The sequence below is a fragment of the Topomyia yanbarensis genome, chromosome 2, assembly GCF_030247195.1.
Source record: "Topomyia yanbarensis strain Yona2022 chromosome 2, ASM3024719v1, whole genome shotgun sequence".
Classification (NCBI taxonomy): domain Eukaryota; kingdom Metazoa; phylum Arthropoda; class Insecta; order Diptera; family Culicidae; genus Topomyia; species Topomyia yanbarensis.
Genome location: NC_080671.1, coordinates 148,884,554 through 148,907,756, shown reverse-complemented (window position 1 = coordinate 148,907,756; position 23,203 = coordinate 148,884,554). Strand labels below are relative to the sequence as shown.

The 23,203-nt window shown below is 38.3% G+C and overlaps 3 protein-coding genes across 4 annotated transcripts in view; 2 read left to right on the top strand and 1 right to left on the bottom strand.

The window, feature by feature from the left end:
• The window catches only part of LOC131681700 (protein naked cuticle homolog), a 186,557-nt gene extending 173,959 nt beyond the window's left edge, over positions 1-12,598 (top strand). Inside the window, exons 3-6 of the mRNA XM_058962672.1 lie at positions 4,933-5,037; positions 5,105-6,012; positions 7,408-7,722; positions 7,788-12,598. Coding sequence (XP_058818655.1) covers positions 4,933-5,037; positions 5,105-6,012; positions 7,408-7,722; positions 7,788-8,583 — 2,124 coding nt within the window. The 3' untranslated portion in view covers positions 8,584-12,598. The remainder of the gene's footprint in view (positions 1-4,932; positions 5,038-5,104; positions 6,013-7,407; positions 7,723-7,787) is intronic.
• Positions 12,599-17,363: 4,765 nt separating this feature from the next.
• Positions 17,364-18,943, top strand: LOC131681699 (uncharacterized). Of its 2 annotated transcripts, XM_058962670.1 has the most exons (3): positions 17,364-17,492; positions 17,553-17,720; positions 17,822-18,943. In XM_058962670.1, the coding sequence occupies exons 2-3, from the start codon at positions 17,555-17,557 to the stop codon at positions 18,619-18,621; spliced, it is 966 nt and encodes a 321-aa protein (XP_058818653.1). In that variant the 5' UTR covers positions 17,364-17,492; positions 17,553-17,554; the 3' UTR covers positions 18,622-18,943. The 2 variants fall into 2 exon arrangements, with proteins under 2 accessions (XP_058818653.1, XP_058818652.1); XM_058962669.1 differs by having other exon boundaries at positions 17,396-17,720.
• Positions 18,944-19,646: 703 nt separating this feature from the next.
• LOC131681698 (acyl-coenzyme A diphosphatase NUDT19-like) lies at positions 19,647-21,152 on the bottom strand. The gene is made up of 4 exons (XM_058962668.1): positions 20,907-21,152; positions 20,641-20,852; positions 20,233-20,581; positions 19,647-20,171 (listed from the first exon to the last, which is right to left on the bottom strand). The coding sequence occupies exons 1-4, from the start codon at positions 21,003-21,005 to the stop codon at positions 19,746-19,748; spliced, it is 1,086 nt and encodes a 361-aa protein (XP_058818651.1). The 5' UTR covers positions 21,006-21,152; the 3' UTR covers positions 19,647-19,745.
• Positions 21,153-23,203: the final 2,051 nt, after the last annotated feature.

Here is a 23,203-nt window from a genome sequence, read left to right as displayed (position 1 = left end):
AACGACGAAAAATTAAGAAAAAGTTCAATAGATTCGTAAATAACGTCAGAACCAGTAGTCGCACCAAAACAAAATGTTCTAACGATCGAAAGTGCATTCAGTTACCTTTAATTCAACATAATAATACTTCATATCGATGCACTACAACCGAAGATATTTGGATTTTACTGAAAGTACTTTTAATTTTAAAGGTAAAATTCATTTTTTCACTGTATCTCGAAAACTGTTCTACTGTAAATTTTTTGGACCTTATTTTCGGATTCAGCACACGATTTTACATTGAAAATTACCACTAGCTTATTTAGTTCAGAAATGCTGCCAACTAGTGTTATCTGTTTATGCAACTAGAAAAACAAATGTCTTCACAATTATCTCCTCAAGATTACTAGTATTCGAAAGGATGTAGAAAATTGATATTTGCACTGGTAGATGGATAGATGCCAAATTGTTCCGAAAACTAGTTATTGTCTATTATTGTCATATTAAGGCACAATAACAGCAATAGCAGCAGTAAATAATTTTGGGCAGGATTCGACCCCAGTTACTCCTCTGTGCTTCGATGCCATTTTCACAACTGAACAGCAAATGTCAAAATCAAACAATAGGCTTGATACTACAGACACACATCTTTAAAATAAAACATGTGCAGGTTTTTAACGAACGATGATAAAAGTTGAAGTCGACCAATTTTTGATCGTAACACCCTTTACTCTAAGTAGCCAGCTACTCAAAAATAAAAAAATACTGAAATCTTAAAAAAGCGTGTAGTTGAAAAGGAAAACCAAAATCATCGTCACTATGAACCGCAACGCAATATGAAATCCGGTGGTGAACAAGACTAGCATTGTAGAGTTTTTCTGTTTGGCGAACACGGTAAAAAAGTGCCAATCTTTAAAAAAATATCAGAAAACAGTAAAACTAACACGTTTAAAAATCTTGTCAAGCTTCGAAAACATTTAAGGAAAAGAACATGGAAAAAATAATTTTATATTCTTTTTTCAAAAATAAGTTGCTTACGAAACAATTTGCTACATCTTGGTCAGACACACATTCTCTATCATTAAGTCTATTGCTATTGTTCTTTTCGTGTGTATCGCCAAGAGGAACATGTAAATTTTAAAGCTGATTGCTTCATAGCGCATATTTATGTCAAAGTTGATATGTCTTTCATTTTGAAAAATAATGAATTATGTTAACCAAAAACGCATTTGTCAAAATTAATTGAAATGCTTCAAGTAATAAACGCCTGATCATGGAATTCGTGTTTCGATTTCGTTTCATCAGAATTTCTACACTAATTTAGTGACAGGACTAAGCCGGATTGACACTATTTGTATTCCTAAGCAAACTCCTAGTCAAGCGTGATGTTTCGCAAGAAAATGAGTTCTGTTAAGCTGATATCGTGTCGAAACTTGGTTCGACTTAGCAGAACCAATGCAATATGCATTAGGGACCATCCATAAATGACGTAGCATTTTTTGAGTGATTTTTAACACCCCCCTCCCCCATCGTAGCATTTCGTCACAAACCTCTAAATACCCCCTGGTAATTACGTAGCTTGACGGTAACCCTGCCCCCCCCCCCCCTTGTCACCGTAATTTTATTTAAGAATTCTATTCTATTCCCCATTAAAAAAGCTACGTAGCATGACATGACCCCCTACCCCCTGTCGTCACACATCATAACAAAATACAAAACTCCCCTCTCCCCCATATAATGCTACGTCATTTATGGATGATCCCATTAGGATATAATTCTTCATATGGAGAGAAATTTAGGTAAATATCCTATAACTATAATCTCTATAACTCCTATATCCTATAACTATAATATCCTATAACTATAAATCTATAACTAAATTATGAAATTTGCGTTTCGTTTCATCAGAATCCGACACTAACTTAGTAAAATGACTAAGGAAGCGCCGGATTAGTGTTAATCCGGCGCTGGAGTAGTCCCGTTATTAAGTTATTGTCGGCCAATAATCATAACTATGATCATAGCAAACAATTTATTAAGTGTTTCCCAATCTTATTCGATTAAAAATTCTAACTCTTGCACTATTAGAATGGAATCAAGTCCCAGATAGTGTAGAAAAGCATTTTGATTGCAATATGAATTGAGTGTAATTTTTTCACTATCCCCTAACTCCTATCTTTTCTCTAAAAGTGTGCGACTCCTGAATGGAATTGATCTAGCATTCTAGCAGCAATAAAACGTACCACGACGAGCCTATATTATTGTGGTCACAGTCGAGCCGGTTATGACTACGTAGTATTCTTTTGTACAAAGCCGAATTGCAGGCAGCAGAACCCATTCCGATTATCATCTGAACAAGGAAGTCGCAGGCAGCAGCCGCCACATCATGGAAAGAAGAAGCAAAATGTAAAAAGTAAAACAGTAAAGAAGTGAAACTAGTATTTCAACTCTCTTGAGCCTTGAATTTACGAGAGAATCAGATCGCGTGAAAGGAATTTGAAAAATTCTTTTGTTTTGTGCGTTTGCGACCTTATAATGCTAAACGGCATCTAAAGAAACATAGCTGTCGTGATATGAACAACAGGAATAATGTCTTTTGAACGTGTCGTATGCATAAGAGCTGGCCTAATTCCATTCAATGATTTAGGGGCTCGTCACATTCTTCACTTTTTGCACTGAAACAAAATATGATTGCCAAAAACCGAGCAAGGAAGCTGTAGAAACAAGTTCTGACCAAATATAAAAAATGTTTTTTGATAGATAATTCAACTTACGTAAAACTGGACTGCTTAACGTAAGGGGATACTACGGGTAGGCTCAATGTTGATGATTTGGCAATACGTGTGCAGTTGCGGGAGGAAAACCAAGAGTTTCACCAATGGAGCAAATATATGATTGGAGAACTGTACAAGAGGGAGAGTTTTTGTCGGTGTTTGGTTATCTTATGACAAGTGTCGTTTAGCAGTTTTCAGGGAATTTTTTAGGTGATCTTTTGCGTGTTTTCCTTTTGAGACAGAGCGAATTAAGGGGATCCTCTACTCTCGAGGCCCGAAATTGAGCTTTTGTTCTGGAAAATAAATTGCAAAGTATCTTTTAATAGATTTTGAATTTTATTTTTTATTTTGTAGCTACATGCTTTAACTTTTGACGTAGGACTACGTCTTTGTTTTCGATATGGGGGTGCACTTTGCAAATTCAACAAAAATGGTATGTAACGAAAAGTGGTCCAATTTTAAACACTTATAATTCAGCCATCTTACGGTAAATTTTAATTTTTTTTGCTCATATCGCTCAGAAATACTTCTAATAATAGATTCCAATAGATAAACCCAAAGATTTTTGATATCATGGCATTAAAATTTTAAATAATGTTCAACATAGTCAAAATACCACGCATTTGCACACATAAGGCTGCGCTTCCCTAGTCTGGCACGACAGATTTATGTACCTAACGCGCAACGCTTCTATGAATGACGTCATCATCGACTATTTAAACAGCAGATTTGGTTGGGCAAGCTCAGTTGCCTCTTGGACGGCATGGCAGAGCAGAGCACTTTTCTTTGTTGCATGCTCCCACAGCCAGTGTAGCAGAGGCTAGCGTCGTGGTACTATTTGTCTCTTTCGCTCCACCCATCATCACCAGCGTTAACTCATTTTGCTTGGTGCGTATCTTCCATTCGTGTACGGATACGATGTACTGGCACAGCCTTTTGATTCAAGCACGGTACACCGTTCGCTTGGATTTATTGTTTGAGGCGAATGTGTAGGTATATCCAAGTGTTGCGTGTATGATAGAAATCTGAGCTTTCGTTGCGCGAAACGAAAGCTTTCGTTTTTTCTTTGTGTTGTCATCTCCATGACAGGCTAAGGAGACGAAAACTTTCTTAGCAACAAATTCACGCGAATGGATAGAAGAAAGTGCAACGAAGGTTTACTATTTACGTTTAATCAATTTATTGATTCCACGAGATTCATTTCCACTCAACCTATCACACTTTGATTCTACCAATATCTAGCTACTACAAAGCCTATTTATGAATGGATGCACTGTTAGTTAAAAAATCGCTGCAAAAATGCATCTAAGTCCATCCATAAAACTATTTTCGATTCTTGTATATGTTTTGCTTCGATATATGATTAAGACCACTGCATTCGCTACATTTATGTGTACTTTAGGAAAATTACAATAACGGCAAAATAAAACTATAAAGTTTGTCCTATACAAGAACTGTGACTGTATTGTCTAAAACATGATTTTTAAGCTTCGGTCTGGTTATTTACCGCACACAATAGAAAAGCAGTTCCAGATATTAGTTCGGTTTTCCATCGCAGTTTTCTGTCTGCTTTCTTTAGTCGGATTCGATCGCCCATTGTAAATAAAATGAGCTGATGAGCATGACGGTTTGATTCATGAAGTGAACTGTAGAAAGAAATGTTTGATTAATTATTAATCCAAATGTAATAAGAAATTAAATATTTCACGTATTGCAGTCCTACGTCTGCAATTCGTACAACTCCATAGAGCTGTCCCTTGTAGTTTTTAATTTTGAAGACCAGAAACGAAAGCTTCCAGAAAAAAAACAATAGCGACCATGAAACATAGCGATATGTTTACTGAATAATTTAAGAAAGATTAAAATCGGACTAATACTTTTGTAAAAAGTATGCAATCAATGAAGTTTCAAGGTCGCCAATGTTTTTTGATCTGATCTTCAACATTAACATTTCCTCCGTTTTAAGGTACTTCTGCTCATAATCGGATGGGAGATTTTAAATGAGAAAATATGAAGTATCAGACTTAAATTGCTGCTTCATTAAACAGCCCAAGATTCACCAGAACAATGTTAAGTTCTGACTGATTTCATGACTTATCCATATTTTTAGTAATAAAATTAGTCATTAATAAATTCGTAATGGTAGTAAATTGATTATCTTCCTTCTATCCACTTACAGGAGTTCACCTGCGATGTGTCACTGCAAGGTGGCAAGAAACCGCAGCCACTGCAATTTTCGTTCACCCTCTACGACCTCGACGGTCATGGAAAAATCACCAAAGATGTAAGTTATCCCACGCTAGTATCACTTTTAAAAACTGACATTACTTTTACCCCAACTACCATTGCAGGACATCGCTGGCATCGTGTCCACGATCTACGAATCTATAGGAAAATCGGTAGTAGTTCCTCATTACGGTAGCAAGACCATCAACGTGCGGCTGACGGTCTCCCCGGATGGAAAAAATAAATCCAACGGATCCGTGGTGAAGAAAGCTGCCATCACCCCTCGTCGACGTTACCGGCCCCGTAAACTTATCTCCGACGACGATGGAAGTGATACCTCGGAGAACTGCGGTCGGGTGATGCGTACCCGGGCGAATACGGTGGTGGCGAACACTACCACCATCAACAACAACGTCAAACAGAAGGAGTCCAATGTGGCAAAGGGTCGATGTGATGATGCGACAGATGGTCAAGCTACTGGACTGGGTAAGAGTTCGGAAGCAGTAGAAGCTACATTTCACAACAACCTGAACGGCAAGGGGAAAAACTCCAACGTGAAAAATGATAATATCTACGAAAGTATTAACAATCTGAAATCCTGTAATATTCAAACAGCACAGACATCCAAGACCAATGTTACACTAAATCAAACACCGGTGTCGTTGAATAACTCCACCGCTACAACGGTAATCTGTCAGGATTGTTCCCTGGAAGGATGTCCGATTGATGAAACGCTTCCGCTGGGAACGGTAGTCATTCCAGCTGTTGCAACCGTTACTCCAGCGATCATCAGTAGTCGTGCCAAGCGGAAGATCGTGCGCAAATCGCGGTCCTCGCGCAAAGCTACCAAGATGGCCGAAGAGTTCAGCAGACCGAGAGCCCGCAGCCTGTCGGTGGGAAACGAAAACTTCTACGAAAACATGCTCGAGAACCCACAGGAGGAGTGTTGGAAGAGTTCGCTGTGCCGACGAGAGCTGATCGAAATTATCCGGGATAGCATGGTGAAGAATAGTCTTTGTTTTCAACCAAATAGGTAAGTTTAGTACATCTTATACACAGACTGGAATCTCGGCAAAAGAATAAATAATCGCTTAAATAAAATCAATTTTTTTTCATGATATCGGTGCACAAATAATCTTTAATTTGAAAAAAAAAGTTTGATTTTTTCATAAGCAACGGCAGCAAGCACAGTTATCATTTTTCTGAGATTCCGATCTGAAACTACAATAAAAAAATTCAACTTCAAACCTGCCTGCCCGATTTTCCAAAATTTGCGATATGTAGACAAACTATAGTAAATCTGATGAAGCATCCTTAAATCCGTTTTAGTTCCATGAATTTTGGATATAGGGTCTTAAAATGATCCCAAATTATCCGCTTAATAAAAAATGTCTAACATATTACTTCATAATAATAAATCGCACCACACAGAAAAAAATATTTCGTAATTTTAAATTTATTTTTATGCACATATTTGGAGCACGAATATTAATGTAAAATTAAGTTCCACCACAAATACACACAACTTGTGCTTTCTTTAACGAATTTTATTATAATTTTACACGTTGATTGAACATTACGGCTTCATTAAACGGGATACCAACGCAGTTTAATGTATTTTTAAACCAATACTGCTGTAAAATGAATGACATGTAATATCACACAAAATCATATGCTCCCATTGATTGTATCTATTTCAACATAATTTTCAATCAATTTTTTGATTCAAGCTTTGTATATTTACATTCGTATTGATTTACATGTCGTTTAAATTTCATTATTTTTTGGTGTGCAGAACATTGACTGCTATCGAAAATTCCTTTTGTTATCGCTTGATTGCTTCTAGGAGAGGATTTGTGAAGAATCTCTTGCCAGCGCAAGTGACAAACATGCTCCTCTTAAATAAATCGTAAGCAGGAAAACCCGAATATCGTTACATTCAAAATTGAAAGTAGGAGTAAAAAAACGAATTTGTAAGAGCTAGTGGCTATATTTTTGTCCGGTTTTTACGCTGAATTTTTTTCTTAGCCCACTCTTACATGGGGTAGCCCCCATCCCATTTTAAAACATACGGTTTATGTACATCCGATTTTTACATTCCAATATACCTACTGCTTACAATCGCAAGTCAGTCTCGTGTAGATAGGGAATCCCATAGAATATGGGACTGACTTGCGCTTATGGGCAGCATATTTATAGCGGGTTTTACAGAGCATGTTCAGTTCTTCCGTTGGTTCAGTGGTCGATGGCACACACACTCATCGTGTTTTGTCTTGCGTGGTCCACACACAAATGACGATGGAACAACGTGTACTGTCACTATTGATAGATTCAAGTATCTACTTGTTTTTCTTCAGAAACTATGTTTGAACCCCCGTTTCATTTCACAAACAATGCGTCAGTAATAGTATTTATTTGCAATTCACAGGAAATCATCGGAAAATTCACCAAAGCATCGCCATCGGTCTCATACGATCTCGGCTCGGGTAGGCAGCGGCGAGCAGTGTGGCGAAACGGTCGTGGCGACTCAACAGGCTCTAATTGCAGCCCACGAGACTAATCTTTGCGGATACGATTCCTATTTACATCAAACGATTTGTGCGGCAGCCAGCGCAAAACACGCGGCACTACACCTGAACGGTGGCGTGGTTGCAAATGGCGGTGTATTTACGGCCCTTCCCGTTATGACCAGTACCCCAAATCGGATGCTACAACACCATAACCATCATGCAAAAGCGAAGCGGTATGTTTCATTGATTATAGGTGTAAATAAATGATTTCATTACTAATAAGTCTTTTTTAATACAGAAAGGAGCATCGACTTGCCATCGCTACGCGAAATCAATCGCACCTACCCGTAGGACAACCCGTCAAACTTAGTACCGCATTACTCAGCCAACAGTATCCGAATCTCTCAGCCGAACAGAAACTATCGCGATCGATCAATCAAGTCGAGAAGTGGTTGGATCACCGTAGCCCGAAGCTGACCAACAAATTAAAGCTCGCGGATGAAATGGCGGAAAGAAGCCTTCGAACGACAACGGCTGGTTTAAAGCTCAAAAGATCAAAGAGTAAGGAAGAAATCACCCAGAAACCTCCCAAATGCGACAACGTTCTCACGACAGATTTACTGTTGGAAAATCTCAAAATCACAGAAGACATTGCGGAATTGAGTGTGGTGACGCCGAAGAAAGCATTCAACAAGGAATGTCTTATCAGTTCAGCAACAAAGAAGAACATTCGTACCCACCATACAACCAAGACTATTTCGACGACTGCTCCGTTGGGCTCTGCGACAGCCGACAAGTCGTCGAAGGATCTAATCCAGCTACAGTACGCTTCAATTCCAATCAATGCTCATCCGAGTGAATGTGAAAATTTGATTCGGATCTCCGATGCCGAGGAAGATCAGCCACAGCCACTGCAGCAACAGCAGTCATCGGCGAGTACACCAACCCATCATCACCATCATCATGTTGGTGGTACCGGCGAAAATTCAGGGTCATCCGCATCGGCTGTTTCTACTACTGCCGTGCATCGTTACGTCCACGAGCACATTCACCATCACTATCACCACTTCGAGAACGATCCTGATGAATCTTGAGGTTTGGCCGACGAGAGCGATGGTGGTTTCACACCATCGTCCTCGGGGCATCGATGTTTGGAACTGGAGTTGCTAGATTAGTAAGTTTGGGATGGAAATGTTCGGTGGAATTATCGTTTATTTGAAGAGTTCATGATAACAGTGAGAGTGATCATGGTTTGATAAATTGGAAAGGAACAGCGATTGACATTTATCTAGTGTTATATCAACTTTCATCGAAATAGGTTGGCTATACACGAGTTGTTTTGGTGATATTTGCTTAGGTCGGAATCGAGTAGTTTTCCGGCATGTGTTTTGTTTGACAGCTGATGTGAGAAATGATTTGTTGGAAAGCTTGTGAATCTTAGGTCATGCTTCTTCAACCTTCTTTACACGCGTCGAATCATACGTCAACAAATATGGGGTCTGACCCGAGACGAAGACTTTTCGTAGGCTCTTAGTTGAACATTCTCATTCATACGTTTGCGCCATTGATTATTTTTATTTTGCAACCGAGCCGAAACCATGATTCATGCCGCAGAATGTGACAACGTCCAATAGTAATGAGCCTCTACCTCTCAAATCAATCGATTCATTTTCTTTTTTATAGTTTAATAAACGTTTTTATAAACTAAACAGCGATAACGCTGAGAACATTTTTTCTAAGCAAACTAACTAGGTCAACAAAAATTTCTTGACCATTAAATATGATTAAGTCTGATGTTTTATGTTTCGGATTCTCCTCGTCAGTATCTAACAGCTGACTGGGCCGCTAGGTAGACACTAGATCCAAAAAATGACACGCAACTTATGTGTACGTTCGAACGACTAGTGGGGACTTATGCCCCGGTGGTACAGAAGTTCTGTTTTTACTGATGAGGATAAAATTGAACCGAAACTTTTGTGGCTATCACGCCAATGTAGCAATATGCTATAATTATAGGTTGAAAACCGTTCTTGCAAAGAGAGTATTATAACGTTACAAACAGTACTAGTACCAAGCATTATGTAAGGAAATTTTACCGGTTATGGGCCACCCGTCATTTGCGACGTGCGTATTTCTTTAGCGCTAAGAAACTATGAACAGCGTACTCTGAGCCGAGAACATCTATTTACTTTTTCTGTGCTTCACAATCTTGAAAATCAACCAGCATTTTTGCTCGTCCAAGGCTCAGAATATGATTAAAGGTTTTTAAACTTTGAATTTGTTTTAGTATTAGTTCTTCTAGGTAGCCAGACAGCCAGTGACAAAAAAAAATCTTCTCAAAAAACTGCTGATAACTTTTTTTCGAATTGAAGCAATATACTTTCTAGTCTAGTCTAGTCTACACATACACAGCCAATACATGTAGGGATCCTGGAAAATTGCAGACATTTTTCTTGTCAATATTAATGTTTGTGGTTCATATACTATGTGACACAAACATTAAAGCGGCCAGGTCATCTGTGCAGCGTACAAAATGAAGATGATTCAAAATAATGCGGCAATCAAATTATTCATTATTCATTCAACGTGGACAACCGTTTCAATTTGATAGGGGTTTGATAAATCTTTGGGAGTGGCTTGGCTAAGAGGGTTAATGTCACAGTTCAGAGAATTAATCGAAGATGCTAGAATGACTCAATTCCTCCCACAAGTTTTAAGTTAAACGTAGCTCTACATTTCGGAAAGGGCTGCATGCGACTGATCAAATTCATTGCTTTTGCAGGGATAGGATAAGATCAGCAAAATTCTGCGTGCTTAAATTTATCAACTATCTAATTACTCCCACAGGCTTGATCAAATGGTGTCCGAATTTGACTGATTTTTAGTTGGAACTCCGCTAGTGGGACCATTCATCTCCAAAGCATCTGAATTCCAAAATTTCGTGTCAAATTCACTTTGACAACCAAACTGACAATGATTGGAGATGTGAGCAGATGCATTTACACTACTAATATCTCGTTTGGAGAGTTTTTAACGTCTGTTGATCGGTCCAACTAGCGAATCAAATTTCTTAGTTGGATGGAAAGTGTGGCCCAACCAGCGAATAACCACTATAATTATATCGTCATCCGGTTTCTATTAGCCTCTCGCAAGGCGAACAGGTAGCGAGGAATTTGCTTTTTTATTCAACATACTAACTTGCCGTCATTAGAAAAATTCTAAAAATTCACAGAACCAACAGGACCATTTCATTTTCACCGGTAAAAGTGTTTCCGTTGAAAATAAGGAAAGTAGGTGGAGGGTACCACGGGATTTGGCTATCCTTGTTTCCAACCCGCACATTTATCAAGATGCTGTTTTTTTTTTCATTTGATTTCTATACAACATTGACATTTCATTTGTGTTCATGAATTTATACTTACAAAGTAACGTACTTTAACGATGTAACACAGTTTCGGCAATCTCTGGAACATATTCAGTAAACATTTAAACCAATATAATTCCACCGAGCAACAAACTAAAAGCCATTATATTACACTGATTAGTTTAACACGGTAACCCTATTTATATGTATATGAAGAAATCTGAGCTTGAGTGTTGGCGTGCTGTACGACGTTAGTCGAAGGATTCAAATTACTCTGTATAATAATTTTACTATCTAGCCAAGAATTATATGTACTTACTAAACTGACCACACGAACTATATCCTGAATCTCAATCAAACACATCATATTAAACACCGTTCTGGGTAAAAAAATGAAACTGCCAACATTAAAAATTACTATACTAAAATAACTTTTGAGAAAAAAAAAAAAAGAATATACCAGCTATCATAGAAACCTATACGCATACTGTAAACAGAAAACTAATTAAATCTCAACTAGGGAAGCAAAGGTAAGCGGTTATCCTACAGAAACAACAAAATATCCTATCTAAAGTGCAAAATATTGCTGAACAACTGACATGTTCACCAAAGTATAAGCTTAACTGTATTGGGTTGTATGTTGTTCAGCCTTTCATAAACAATTTATTCTCCGACTGGTAGTGAATGTGGGTATTTATTTACATGTTTCTTTAACTCTGAATATAATATGTCCCTAATCCTGTTCGCAAATACATTAAAAAACACCCACCTGATAGCTTCTGTAAGCGAGTAGTTTGTTAAATTAGTTGTATATACCTTAATCATTAATAAATGTTACAAGAACTGGTAGTAGCCAGACCACTACAATGGCGTTGCATACAAATTAAGCAGAAATGGAGAAAAGGGACGGAAATATTAACAGAAACTTACAAGACTGATTTCGTGTTATTCTTATTATTATGGTTATAGCTCAGTAGAGTTATGGAACAATTACCGATGCTGTATGACAATTTCTTTTTTAAAGAAAACTGAACAACGAACCTTCTCCGCTTCTAATTCCGTATTTGTATTCGATTTCATCCATTTTCCTTAAGCAGGTTTTCAATGATTTCTACAAAATTATGAATATCAAAATAAAAACATGAAGAAATTGAGTTTTCTTTTATTTGGCAAAAAATGCTATAAATTTAATCACATTCGGCTAAGTATCGAACTCTAGCTTAAGCTTTCAGCGGCCATGGATTTTTCTATTATAGGTTAGCACTATCTAATGTTAAAAATTCAAAATTTAACTCGTGTAGCAACAAAAAATAAAATCTAAACCATTTGATTCGTGTGCGAGAGTGGAAGTAAACCTCGATGGAATTGCTTGCGAATGGTGTTTGGCTTGACAATATTCGAAGAACAAAATTTAAAGACGTTAGACATATATTCGAAAAAATAAAACATTCTGAGTTCATTTCTTTACAGTTAATTATACTTTATAGTGTCAAAACATACTTGAGTAATGAGAAGCAAAATGAAAGAAATGCGAAAACCTTCCGTTCTACAGAATTTACTAAACTTTCTCTTCTTCGATTGTTTTCATTGTCTGTCTAGATTTTAAGGTATCAGATTTATGTAGTTTCGTAACGTAGTTAAGATTAATTTATTCAGTAAAGGTATGTAAATTTTTCCAATTATTTTTTTTTCTACCACGGGAATGACGTCACAATATACACGAATGTTTGAAGTTACAACTAATAGATAGATGATTTGTCCCTTAAAACTGTATCCGAAAATATCCACACACAAGTTTACTTCCAATTAAATTAAGGGGAATAGCTTGCTTTAAGAAGCAAAAAGTTGTTTGTCGCTCCCTAATAACCACACACCTGGTAGCGAAATTGGAGAAATTATTTCTACAGTAGATGACCCAACTCAAAAATTTGACTCGTGAAGGAATTTCGAAAGACTAAACCAACAGTCAACTAACAGTTTAAACTTTTAGAAAACTGGTGACTTAAACAAAATAGCAATAATTTAGGTATGGCATTTACGTTTCGACCTCGTCTCATCAGAATTCTACACTAACTTACTGTCAGGTCTAAGCTAGCACCGGTTTAACGCTAGATCCAAAGATGGAGACACAATTTGTGTTCCTGAGCAAACTCAAGGTGTTCTGTTAAGCTGATAACAACTAATTAAATCGAAACAGCAAGCCATTGTACTGCACCTTGAGTCCATCCACAAATGACGTAGCATTATATGAGGGAGGGAGAGTTTTTTATTTTGTGATGACATGAGACTACAGAGTATGTTTTTATTCTTCTATGGTCATAGTTACTCATTATGCCACTCATAATTATTGGTACTAGCTAATTCCGATTTGCTCAACTCAAGATGGTGGGATGAGCCCACAATGATATGGAACAAATTGTGTTGTTTGCTCGAAAGCGGTAATAGCTCAATTGGATAAAGCGGCAGTTCCACCGATGTCAACATTCAACTCGACACTTTCCGGATGGCACGTAATCAAATCCTAAATATTTAATATCGATAGAGTTGAAACCACACGCGAGCATTACAAATGTGGTAAACTATGCTCAAAATACCAACATTTGTAAGGTTCTTTTCTTTTGCCTACCCCTTTGACAGCGTCGATAAAGTAGTTTCTGCACGCTTGTACTAAATTGATCAATCATGTTTTCACAATAAGTGTTATTGTTGCATTATAGTAACCTATGGTTAACATGGTCAGTATAATAATAAAAACACACTATATCTATTTCCAATATTATTCGTCAAAATCTCACTGTAGAATTATATGTTTTCATTTTTTATTTGTATAGTATTTCCCAGAAAACTATATTTGACCTATACGAGAAAGAGTAGAAACTCGGAACTAAGCGACTATTTGTGGTATTGTACATGTATAGTCCACTAAAACAAAAATGTTCGAAAAAAATCGTCGTTTTTGTATTGTAACATAACGCCATATTCCCCAAATGGTTATCCAGTTGAAAACAATACCCCAAATGACAGAAACAATTTACGGTATAGTGCGTTTATTGTCGAATCACAATATGACAAATTGTGGAAAAATAATAATACAAATAATCCATTTATTGTTCTCGTTTATGCGGGTAGTCAAAGAAAAAAATGGCCCGGGATTTGGTTGGCGATTTTCAGAGTAATTGCATATCTTTTTTAGTTTTTTTAGTCCAAAAAAACCAATTTCGTTAGTTTTTCGAGATTGTATTTTAACAGAAAACTGTGGAAATTCGTGCATTACAACAGAAAACTGAAAATTTGTTAAGTTTTAGGAAGCATATTGAAAATCTGTGATTCACAGATTAATCTGTGCACCTGGCATCCTTTTTTTTACAATGGAGAATACATTTACGGACTAGCCCAGTACACGTGCATTAGTAGATGCCAAGCTACCACACGGGGTGTACTGGGGGTGTGTCGGGCTCTCATGGTGACGCCGCCATTAATACCGACTAAACTCCATTGGGCTCAGCCATTGTTCCCCCCAGGGACTACCTCTCGATATTACTTCTGGGGGGATGACTGTACTTGATGTACTCACTCACTCTCGCTCACGCGTTCATGCGTCCTGTATGAGGCTTACTTGGGTGCTCTCTCTGTCACACCTTGATTCACTCTCTAACACTCCACATGAGGCTTACTTTTGTGCTCACCTTTTTCGTTCCTTGCGAGGCTAACTTGTATGCTCACCTTTTTCATTCCTTGCTAGGCTTACTTTTGTGCTAGCCTCTAACATACCATGTGATGCTGACTTGGATGCTCGCCCTATCACCTGGTTCACTCTCAATCGTATCACTCTATTACACCCCTGTCGTTCCCTCTGGCATCCGATGTGGGACATTTTTCTTAGGCCCCACTTCTGACATACCATGTGAGGCTTACTTGGGTGCTCACCGTTTTCATACCTTGTGAGGCTGACTTTTGTACTCACCTCTAACATACCATGTGAGGCTGACTTTTGTGCTCACTCTTAACATACCGTGTGAGACTGACTTGGATGCTCACCCTTTCGCTCCTCTTCCACGCCACGAGGCATCGATAGCTAAGTCCCACGACCCTCCCATCTTGGCATGAGGCAGTCCACATACACGCCTATACACTTGCTCTTCTGCCTTGCTTCGGGGTGGCTGGGTTTACCCCTTACGCGGTTGCCAGTCGCTGCGCCAAACCTGCCTCAGCATGAACAGACCATTCACTCACTTTTCTGCGCTCGGCCTTTTCCGCTCCAACTAACCAATCACTAGTTAGTCGTGCCCGTCGTCTGTTGCTCGGTGCGTCAAATTCCCTGTAGCCTACAGGCAATCTGGGTGGTTGCAGTCGAGACTGCGTTCCACTTCACCACCGATTGACACATCCGCTGAATAAGGGTATCAGGGGTTGTGTCCCAGCCGCAGACGTCGAGCATTGCTCTTCTTTCGACGTTGAAACGAGGACATACGAACAGTATGTGTTCGGCAGCTTCGTCTACACCTGGGCAGTCAGGGCAGACGGGGACCTCCGCGTGCCCGAACCTCTGGAGGTACTGTCGGAAGCAGCCATTGCCTGACAGGAATTGTGTCAGATGGAAGTGAACTTCCCCATAAGGTCTGCCCACCCAGCTCGATGTGTTAGGTATCAGCCGGTGGGTCCACCTACCTTTCGGGGAGTTATCCCACTCACGCTGCCATCTGGCGACCAAGGTCACCCTGGTGCGCTCGCGGGTTCCTCTAGTTCCACGTAGCTTGAAGCACTCCTCGTCTTCCCGGATGACCAGCCCGACTGGCATCATGCTCGCTATCACGCAGGTGTGACGGTGTGATACCGTGCGGTAACCAGATATCATTCTGAGGCACATCACGCGGTAGGTGCTCTCCAGTTTCCGTAGGTAACTGGTTACCCTCAGTGCTCTTGACCATGACAGGCCGCCATACCTGAGGATAGATACGGCAATGACTGCCAGTAGCCTACGTCTACTGGCGCACACCTTTGAGCTGTTGGACATCATCCTCGATAGTGCCGCAACAGCAGTCGACGCTCTCTTGCATGTATAGTCGACGTGGCTACCGAAGGTCATCTTGTCGTCTGTAATGGCACCGAGAGATTTCAGACTCCGCTGTGAGGTGATCACGACTTCTCCCACATGGATAACTGCATGTTGTGCCGACTTGCGGTTGTTGATGATAACTACCTCTTTCTTATGCTGAGCGAGCTCCAGGCCTCTCGCGCCCATCCATTCCTCCACCGTGTTGATCGCGTGTTCTGCAGTTAGTTCTACCTCAGGGATTGACTCCCCATAGACCTCCAAGGTCACGTCATCGGCAAAGCCGACGATCTTGACCCCAGGAGGAAACTTCAGAACCCCGTCATACATGAGGTTCCATAGCAGCGGGCCTAGGATCGAGCCCTGCGGGACTCCGGCGGTAATCGGAACCCTTTTCTGACCGGCATCGGTCTCGTATAGCAGTACGCGGTTCTGGAAGTAGCTTTCCAGGATCCGGTACAGACCCACCGGTAGGCTAAGCCGGTGCACAGTGGCACGACGAGTGACAAAACCCCAAAAATAAATGTCTTGAAATTATGTTGCATATATTTATTCTACTTTTGTCTTAGTTTGAATAAAATTATCTCATAGTTTTGCAATAGACGGATGAAAAATGAATTTTTAACATGTCGTTGAAGCAAGTGATGTCAAGGATTTCTGTTCAATTAAAATCATTACAATTGTTCGTACCTTCGAACTTCAAATGGCGATATCTCAAGAACTACATGAGAGATTGGAGTAGTTTTGAGTTCTTTGGAAAGAAGAATAAATATGCTAAACTATAGATGCGAGCTTTTTTGTGCAAAAATGGTTTTTGTTTTGTCGTGCTTCATAAAAAGCAATTGAAAAATTCTATGTCTTATCAGTAATTTATCTTTATACGGCTTCAAATTTTTGAGATGGTCTCCCATGGGTCACTTATCACGAATCTGACTCAAAATTTAGTGTAGTTTCAAGATATACAGGGGTTACCTAGCACATTTTTGCGCCGAAGTTGTTATATCTATATTTGTGAAAATACTTATATGAAGACGCCCTGTAGCTCACAAATCTTCTTACAAATTGGTTGCCCAAACAACATCATATTATTTCAAAATTAGTGATTTATACTAGTTTTGTCAACCATTTCTGCTATCCGATGTGATTGGCTACTATTATTAACGTATATATTAACCCTTTAACGACCAACGCCTTCAAATGGGTTTACAAAAAAGTGGTCCAAAATAATAATTTTGAAATTTCAAAACTGATAACAGAAATGGATTCAGCGACCCAAAATTAGTTTAAATACCAATTTTTAGCAACATAAACAAATTTTTATAATTTTGTCACAACTTTGTATGAACAGGTACCACTGTGCGGTGTAACGAAACCTGGCATCCCTGGCGAATCGCGACTGTATCGAAATTATTTAACTCTGTAATGTAATGCTCCCTTTTACCGTGCACTGTGTTTATTTTTGTTTGTTTCATTTATAGACGTTTTGACATTTTGATATCTAACGGGTTTGTTGATGAATCTTAGCCTGAATTGTTCAGAGAATATCCTGAAAAACAAAAAATAATTTCTTGTTAACTTAATTTCGGGTAAATTAGATACATTCTCAAAAAAAATTGGTGTTATGATTGTGTAATTAAAACCTCCAGAAATGCGTATGTCCATAAACACACCTGAAGACACCGCTGTGAACGAGCAGTTTATCAAACTGGTGCAAGATAATCCTATATTATGGAATTTTCAATTGCCGCAGTATAGAAATCGGGAGATGAAGGTGCAAAAGTGGGCCCAAATAGGTGCTCCATTCAATATCTCTGGTAAGTCCGGATGTCAAATATAGTTCACTTTAATGCACGAACTAGCTCTTCCTTAACCTGATACACAAATCTTTGTATTAAATAAAATTACAATTTTTTAGGAAACGATGCTTACAAAAAATTTGTAGCTCTTCGAGAAAAATATAAACGCGAACAAAAACTTCGTGAATCAAAAAGCATATCACCAAACGAATGCTGGCGACTATACGAGAACTTAAAATTTCTTGATACTGTGTCCTTCTCCCGAGATCGAAAGAGTCATAAGCCAAAGTTACTACTCAAAAGCCAAAACAGTTTTCCGAATACGATCGTCCATCAGGATTTTGCTTCGATGATTAAAACAGAACTATCCGAATCACAGCATGATTCTATGTCAACTTCACCTTCCTATCACATGTCTAGGGCCCCATCGGAAAATGAATTTAGCGAAACATACCAAAACAGTAGCGTATATTTCAATGAATCGACCAGCCAAGAAAATATTTCTGAACACGATGGAGGAGACAGCGAGGAGAAAATGGAAAGCATTCCTGTTGGATCGGCAAGTTCGTCCCACACGCGACAGTTTTTTGATCGATTGGAATCGAAATCAAATACAATTTTAGATGATTGTAACCGGCGAACGAGCAGGTGGGCACGATGTGAAACTCTCGGACTGCGCGTGGCCCAAACTATGTTCGCACTAGAGGAGAATGATCCTGACCTAGCGCTTAAGTTTGATATTATTCTAAGTGAAGCTATTAGTAGTATTAAAAAGGATCAACTACAAAGGCTAATGAGTAGACAACAGCAACGACACCTCCATCAAGAAGTAACCAGGCAACAGCAGATTTTTCATATACAACAACACGCAAGCCGAAACAGTGACAATGGTACAGTACACGAACAAGATCGAAATTAAGCGAACCATCACGGTTAAAGCTACAATAAACAGCGAATTAAACAAGCTCTTTGACGAATATGGCTGTTGATATTACATTCAATTTATCAAACAGTTATAATCTTTTCCGATATTCATTTTAATTCAAACAAAATGAACAAATTATATTCCTAACAGTGGTCTGGTACATAAAATATACAAAAATCTGAAAGATTCGCTATGAACAGCGAATACACGGTTAAGAATTTATTAAATAAAGCTACGTGATTCGAACATGCGACAATTAAATTTTCAACGAAACGATTCCGATAAATTTAATAACACTGTCCTTTTTGTGATGAAAGCTATTTCAGCGAGATAATCCAAATAAATTTGCTATTCACAAAAAATAGATAAGGCAAAGGGTTTGTGCAAAGCAAAGATACGAATATATCTATATATCTAAGTTCCCCTACTATGGCGAAATACAAACGTGGTGCCAACTAGCAATCAGTAATTCTGCAGCGGTTAAAATATTCAACCGCAAAACTCGGAAAGGATGCACCTCCAATAAGAACCGGTTAAAAATAAATAATTCGTACGCAGGAACTTCCGTACATCGGGCAAAATGAAGCTACTTTGTATGCATCGGATATATTTTTGCAATTGTTATATTGAAGGTTTTTATCCGACTTACAACCGAGAGCCCGAGTCCAACTTCTTTTATGCTTGAAATTTATACACAATTTTTACATTCCAATACGAAGTGTGTTCTATCAGCGCGGCTTTTATTTTCGGTCACTCATTCGTTGTGTTGTATAATGTACAAGCATGCGATAAACTGACAACTATGCTTGGGCCGATAGTACACCAATATTATTTAATTAAAAAAAAAACAGCCATAAAAAATTAAACGATGTCAATGTACACGAAAGCGTTAGTTGTTAGTTACCTCATCGGTAACAATCATATTTTGTTTTACTTCTCACCTAGTTATTACAAAAAAAATATTTCCTGTAATTTAACTTCGTGGAATTTTCGGTCAGTTTAATTATGTTATTGGACCGTTGGATATCACCTTTCATTTATTTACATATTCCTAATGCCCGTTATTGCAATTTCTAAAATAATCACCCTACACGAACCCCTAATGTACAGCACCTCTCTTATAGTTTAGACAAATGCATATTTTTGCCATTCACACTTAAATGCCCATTGAAAGGTGTAATGTTCACGTAATATGTCTGCTTATGCAGTCCGCTATGCTCTGCCCGATGCAAGTTTTTCGCCTGACTTCTGAACTGCTCCGCCGTCAAGTCCTTGTACTTTTCCAAATCATCATGTGCAGTAACATAATCATAATCGTTAGGATACTGATCGTCACCAGGCAGGACAAACACTGTAGCATCCGAGCAGAAGTACTGGACCGGGCAGAGTAGGGTGCTTCCTTTGTAATTACGATTCTTTCCAAAGTTTACGACATCATCAATGTCGTACAAATGACTAAGTCGTGTCAGTTCGTAAAACTGAGGAGGTGCCAACCAGATTTTTTCTTCCTTATGCGCCAGTAGCAGGTCTGCTGGTGTGTCCCACTATTTTTGTAAAAAAGAAAGAAGTGTTATATGGTTTTATTTTAGGTAAACCTTTACTTACAAAATAGCTATCGACCTCGTGCGCTTCGGGTAGGACAGGGGGCATCTCATCCAATGCAATTAGATAAAAGGCAGTTTCGAATCTTCGTTTTCGGAAAAGAGCTGGGGTCAGCCAAACAGACCATTCATACATGTTGAATAGATCTGGTACGATGTCAAGTTTTTCAAAAAGTTCCGAGAACGGTTTTTCGTTATTGTGAATGCTAGTCTGCCACGAAGCAGTATCAGACACTTTTACCGCATTACTGTATCCATTAGGCGTTGCACCGGCCTGTTCTTTCTCGAGGCCGAAAAGTACACCCATCTCTTCGAATGCCTCTCTTAGTGCAGTAAGCCGTAGTGAGATATTTCTGAAACCGTCTAGTTCATTGTAAATTCTGAAAAAATTAGCCAACTGCAATATTTATACCTGTCTAACACCTCTTTGCTATCATTATTAAATATAAAAGGACGAGAACCTGCTACTCTGGTCAGTTTGAGCAAGAGCTCGTCAGGAATACCCATTCGATTAAAAACTCTGCGCCAGCTAGGGTCCTCATCCTGCTTATCGAATGCTCCGCCAGGAAAGACAATGCTGTTTGGCAGAAAAGCAGTTTTCTCGGTTCGTTTGAAAACAAGTACCTAAAACAGGATTTCAATAAGACCTAACTTATAAAGTCAAAGACCTACACTTACCTTATAGTTGTATTTTGTCGTATTAGCTGCCTGATTTCCATCGCGGGCAAGGATCAACAAACTGGCAGAGTCACGCCAGTATTTCGCAAATTTCCGCATATTCGGGAATGGAGCCTAGAGCTGTATAGGATAATAAATATTTTGTGCTATTCACGTAATCCGGTGTTTGATAACAACCAGTACTGCCAGATGCACAGAAATTGCTTTTTTGGATTTTTTATCATATTTCTAGGCAAACATGTCAAATGGTCCTAAGTGCGAATGAGGGACTGTTTACTTTCTCTTTCGATTATTACGGCGTGATCATAAAACTTTCCAATATTATTTCAGGATATATCAAAAAGCTTTGATTTCGACTAGCATAATTATGCTAACGGCCAATTTATTCACCTAGATGAAAACCGGTTTTCGTAAAAAACCGCTTTTCGGTTAATTGGTCACCGGAAAACCAGTTTTCATCCAGTGAAGAAATTGGTCGAAAGAGTTAAGGAATAAACGACCAAGTTCTTAGCGAAAGAGAAAGTAAACAAAGAGAAACTGTAATTTGCACTTAGCATCATTTGACATGTTTGGCTACACTAAGAAAAATTATATGGTAACATTTACCATATGAGGAGGTTAACTTGAATTTGCGAGTATGGTGGTTTTCAACCGACTATAGCGTCAGGTCATTTTAACCACATCCATGTTCAAAATCACTATACAAGAGCTTTGGACCATAATAGTACTATTGAACATTCTATTGTAAGTATGACCATTATAAGTGGGATGCTCGGTGTAAGAATATGCATAGTTATCTTCACCTGGAACTGTTTGTTATAGCTAAACCAGGAAAATGGAATGTTTTACTATGCATTATGCATAATAGTAAAATTGAACACTCTGTTGGATGAATGGCCATAATAAGTGAAATGCTTGGAATAACAACAAGCATAGTCATCTTGACCAAGGTTTGTTTGTAATAACTAAAACATTGGGATTTTGACATTTTTAGACTAGTTATGTTAAAATGGGATATCGTTGCTATGGAAATGACGCGCCAAATTGTATAAATGGTAAAACTGGATTTGAGCGAGCTTCAGTCAATCTAGCTTTTCGCAATTTCTCACGCATCTCTTAGTTTATTGATGACATACATATTTTATTAAAGATAATAATCGTTTCAGCAACCAAATCCTAGTCTTCTATTTCTGCCTTTACGATTAGCTAAAAGAAACGCAAATTTTATGATATTAATACGTTGTCATTAAAAGAAATTGAAATATTTACTCACATAGTGCAATATTATTTAGCAAAGCATACACTTAGTGCTACAATCCATTGCGGAACATAATATTCTGTTTCCTAGGGCTTAGAAGCCAATTCTTAGTGCATAGACCTTAGTACATTGTAAGGCTAGTGCTACGCTTCTATTTGGCCACTAAATATCTTTCCTTATTGGAACTGGACTTGCGAGATCATCGCCTTACCGTAATATCTCAGAGATAATATAACTGCAACAGCAAAAAAAAAAAAATAATAAGTGCACTAAAAAGCACGCTCGTGTTTTATATACACAATTTTTCACTGTAATGGCCTCATCAATGGGAACGCAAACATTAACTAGTTTTATGGTTGTTAGTAGTACAAAGCATTGTCAGCTCAAAACCACTATACGCAAAAGGTGTTCACAACCAAGATCACGTCCATATAAATAGTGTATATAGTTATTTCGATCTTTTCATTCATATAATAACTATAAATTTAGTGTTCACGACTTCTTACTTTATTGTGCGGAGAACAATCAAACGAAAAGTAGTTATAACAATGACACTGGTGATTTCAAAGATGTTTACCATGTTCATATTTTCATTTTTACTTTTATTTTAATAGTAATTCTAACTATTCCATCGTCCGTCTTTTGGTGATAGATATTGTTGGAGTGAGCATGTTCAAATTGTCATAAATAACAACAGCATAGTTAAGCGGCAATCAATTTTAGTAGTATTTATTACGATACAGAAGTTTAGCATTACCGATCTCATGGTCATTACTGCTATGTTTGCAAATAGTTAAAACAACCACGAAAGTCAGGTAATAGATACCAGAGGATTTTTCTCAGTGTAGATTTGTCATACACCAAGGCAAAAATACTATTGAAAACCTTAAGAACAGTATACACACAGAAGAATCAGCCTTTTTGAATCAACAAAACGTTTTGTTGAATCAAAATAAAATTTGTTAGATCTAACTGATCCCTTTGTTAGAAACCAACAGAATCTTTGTTTAATTTTAACTAAATTTGAGTTGTTCTCTCC

What these genes read in the sequence shown, in the direction of transcription:
- LOC131681699 (XM_058962670.1), top strand. Translation starts at nt 17,555, where the DNA reads ATGCGTATGTCCATAAACACACCTGAAGACACCGCTGTGAACGAGCAG. An exon ending in TGCTCCATTCAATATCTCTG is followed by an intron (nt 17,721 to 17,821) that starts GTAAGTCCGGAT and finishes ACAATTTTTTAG; the next exon opens with GAAACGATGCTTACAAAAAA.
- LOC131681698 (XM_058962668.1), bottom strand. Translation starts at nt 21,005, where the DNA reads ATGCGGAAATTTGCGAAATACTGGCGTGACTCTGCCAGTTTGTTGATC. An exon ending in CGACAAAATACAACTATAAG is followed by an intron (nt 20,853 to 20,906) that starts GTAAGTGTAGGT and finishes ATCCTGTTTTAG; the next exon opens with GTACTTGTTTTCAAACGAAC. An exon ending in AGCAAAGAGGTGTTAGACAG is followed by an intron (nt 20,582 to 20,640) that starts GTATAAATATTG and finishes AGACGGTTTCAG; the next exon opens with AAATATCTCACTACGGCTTA.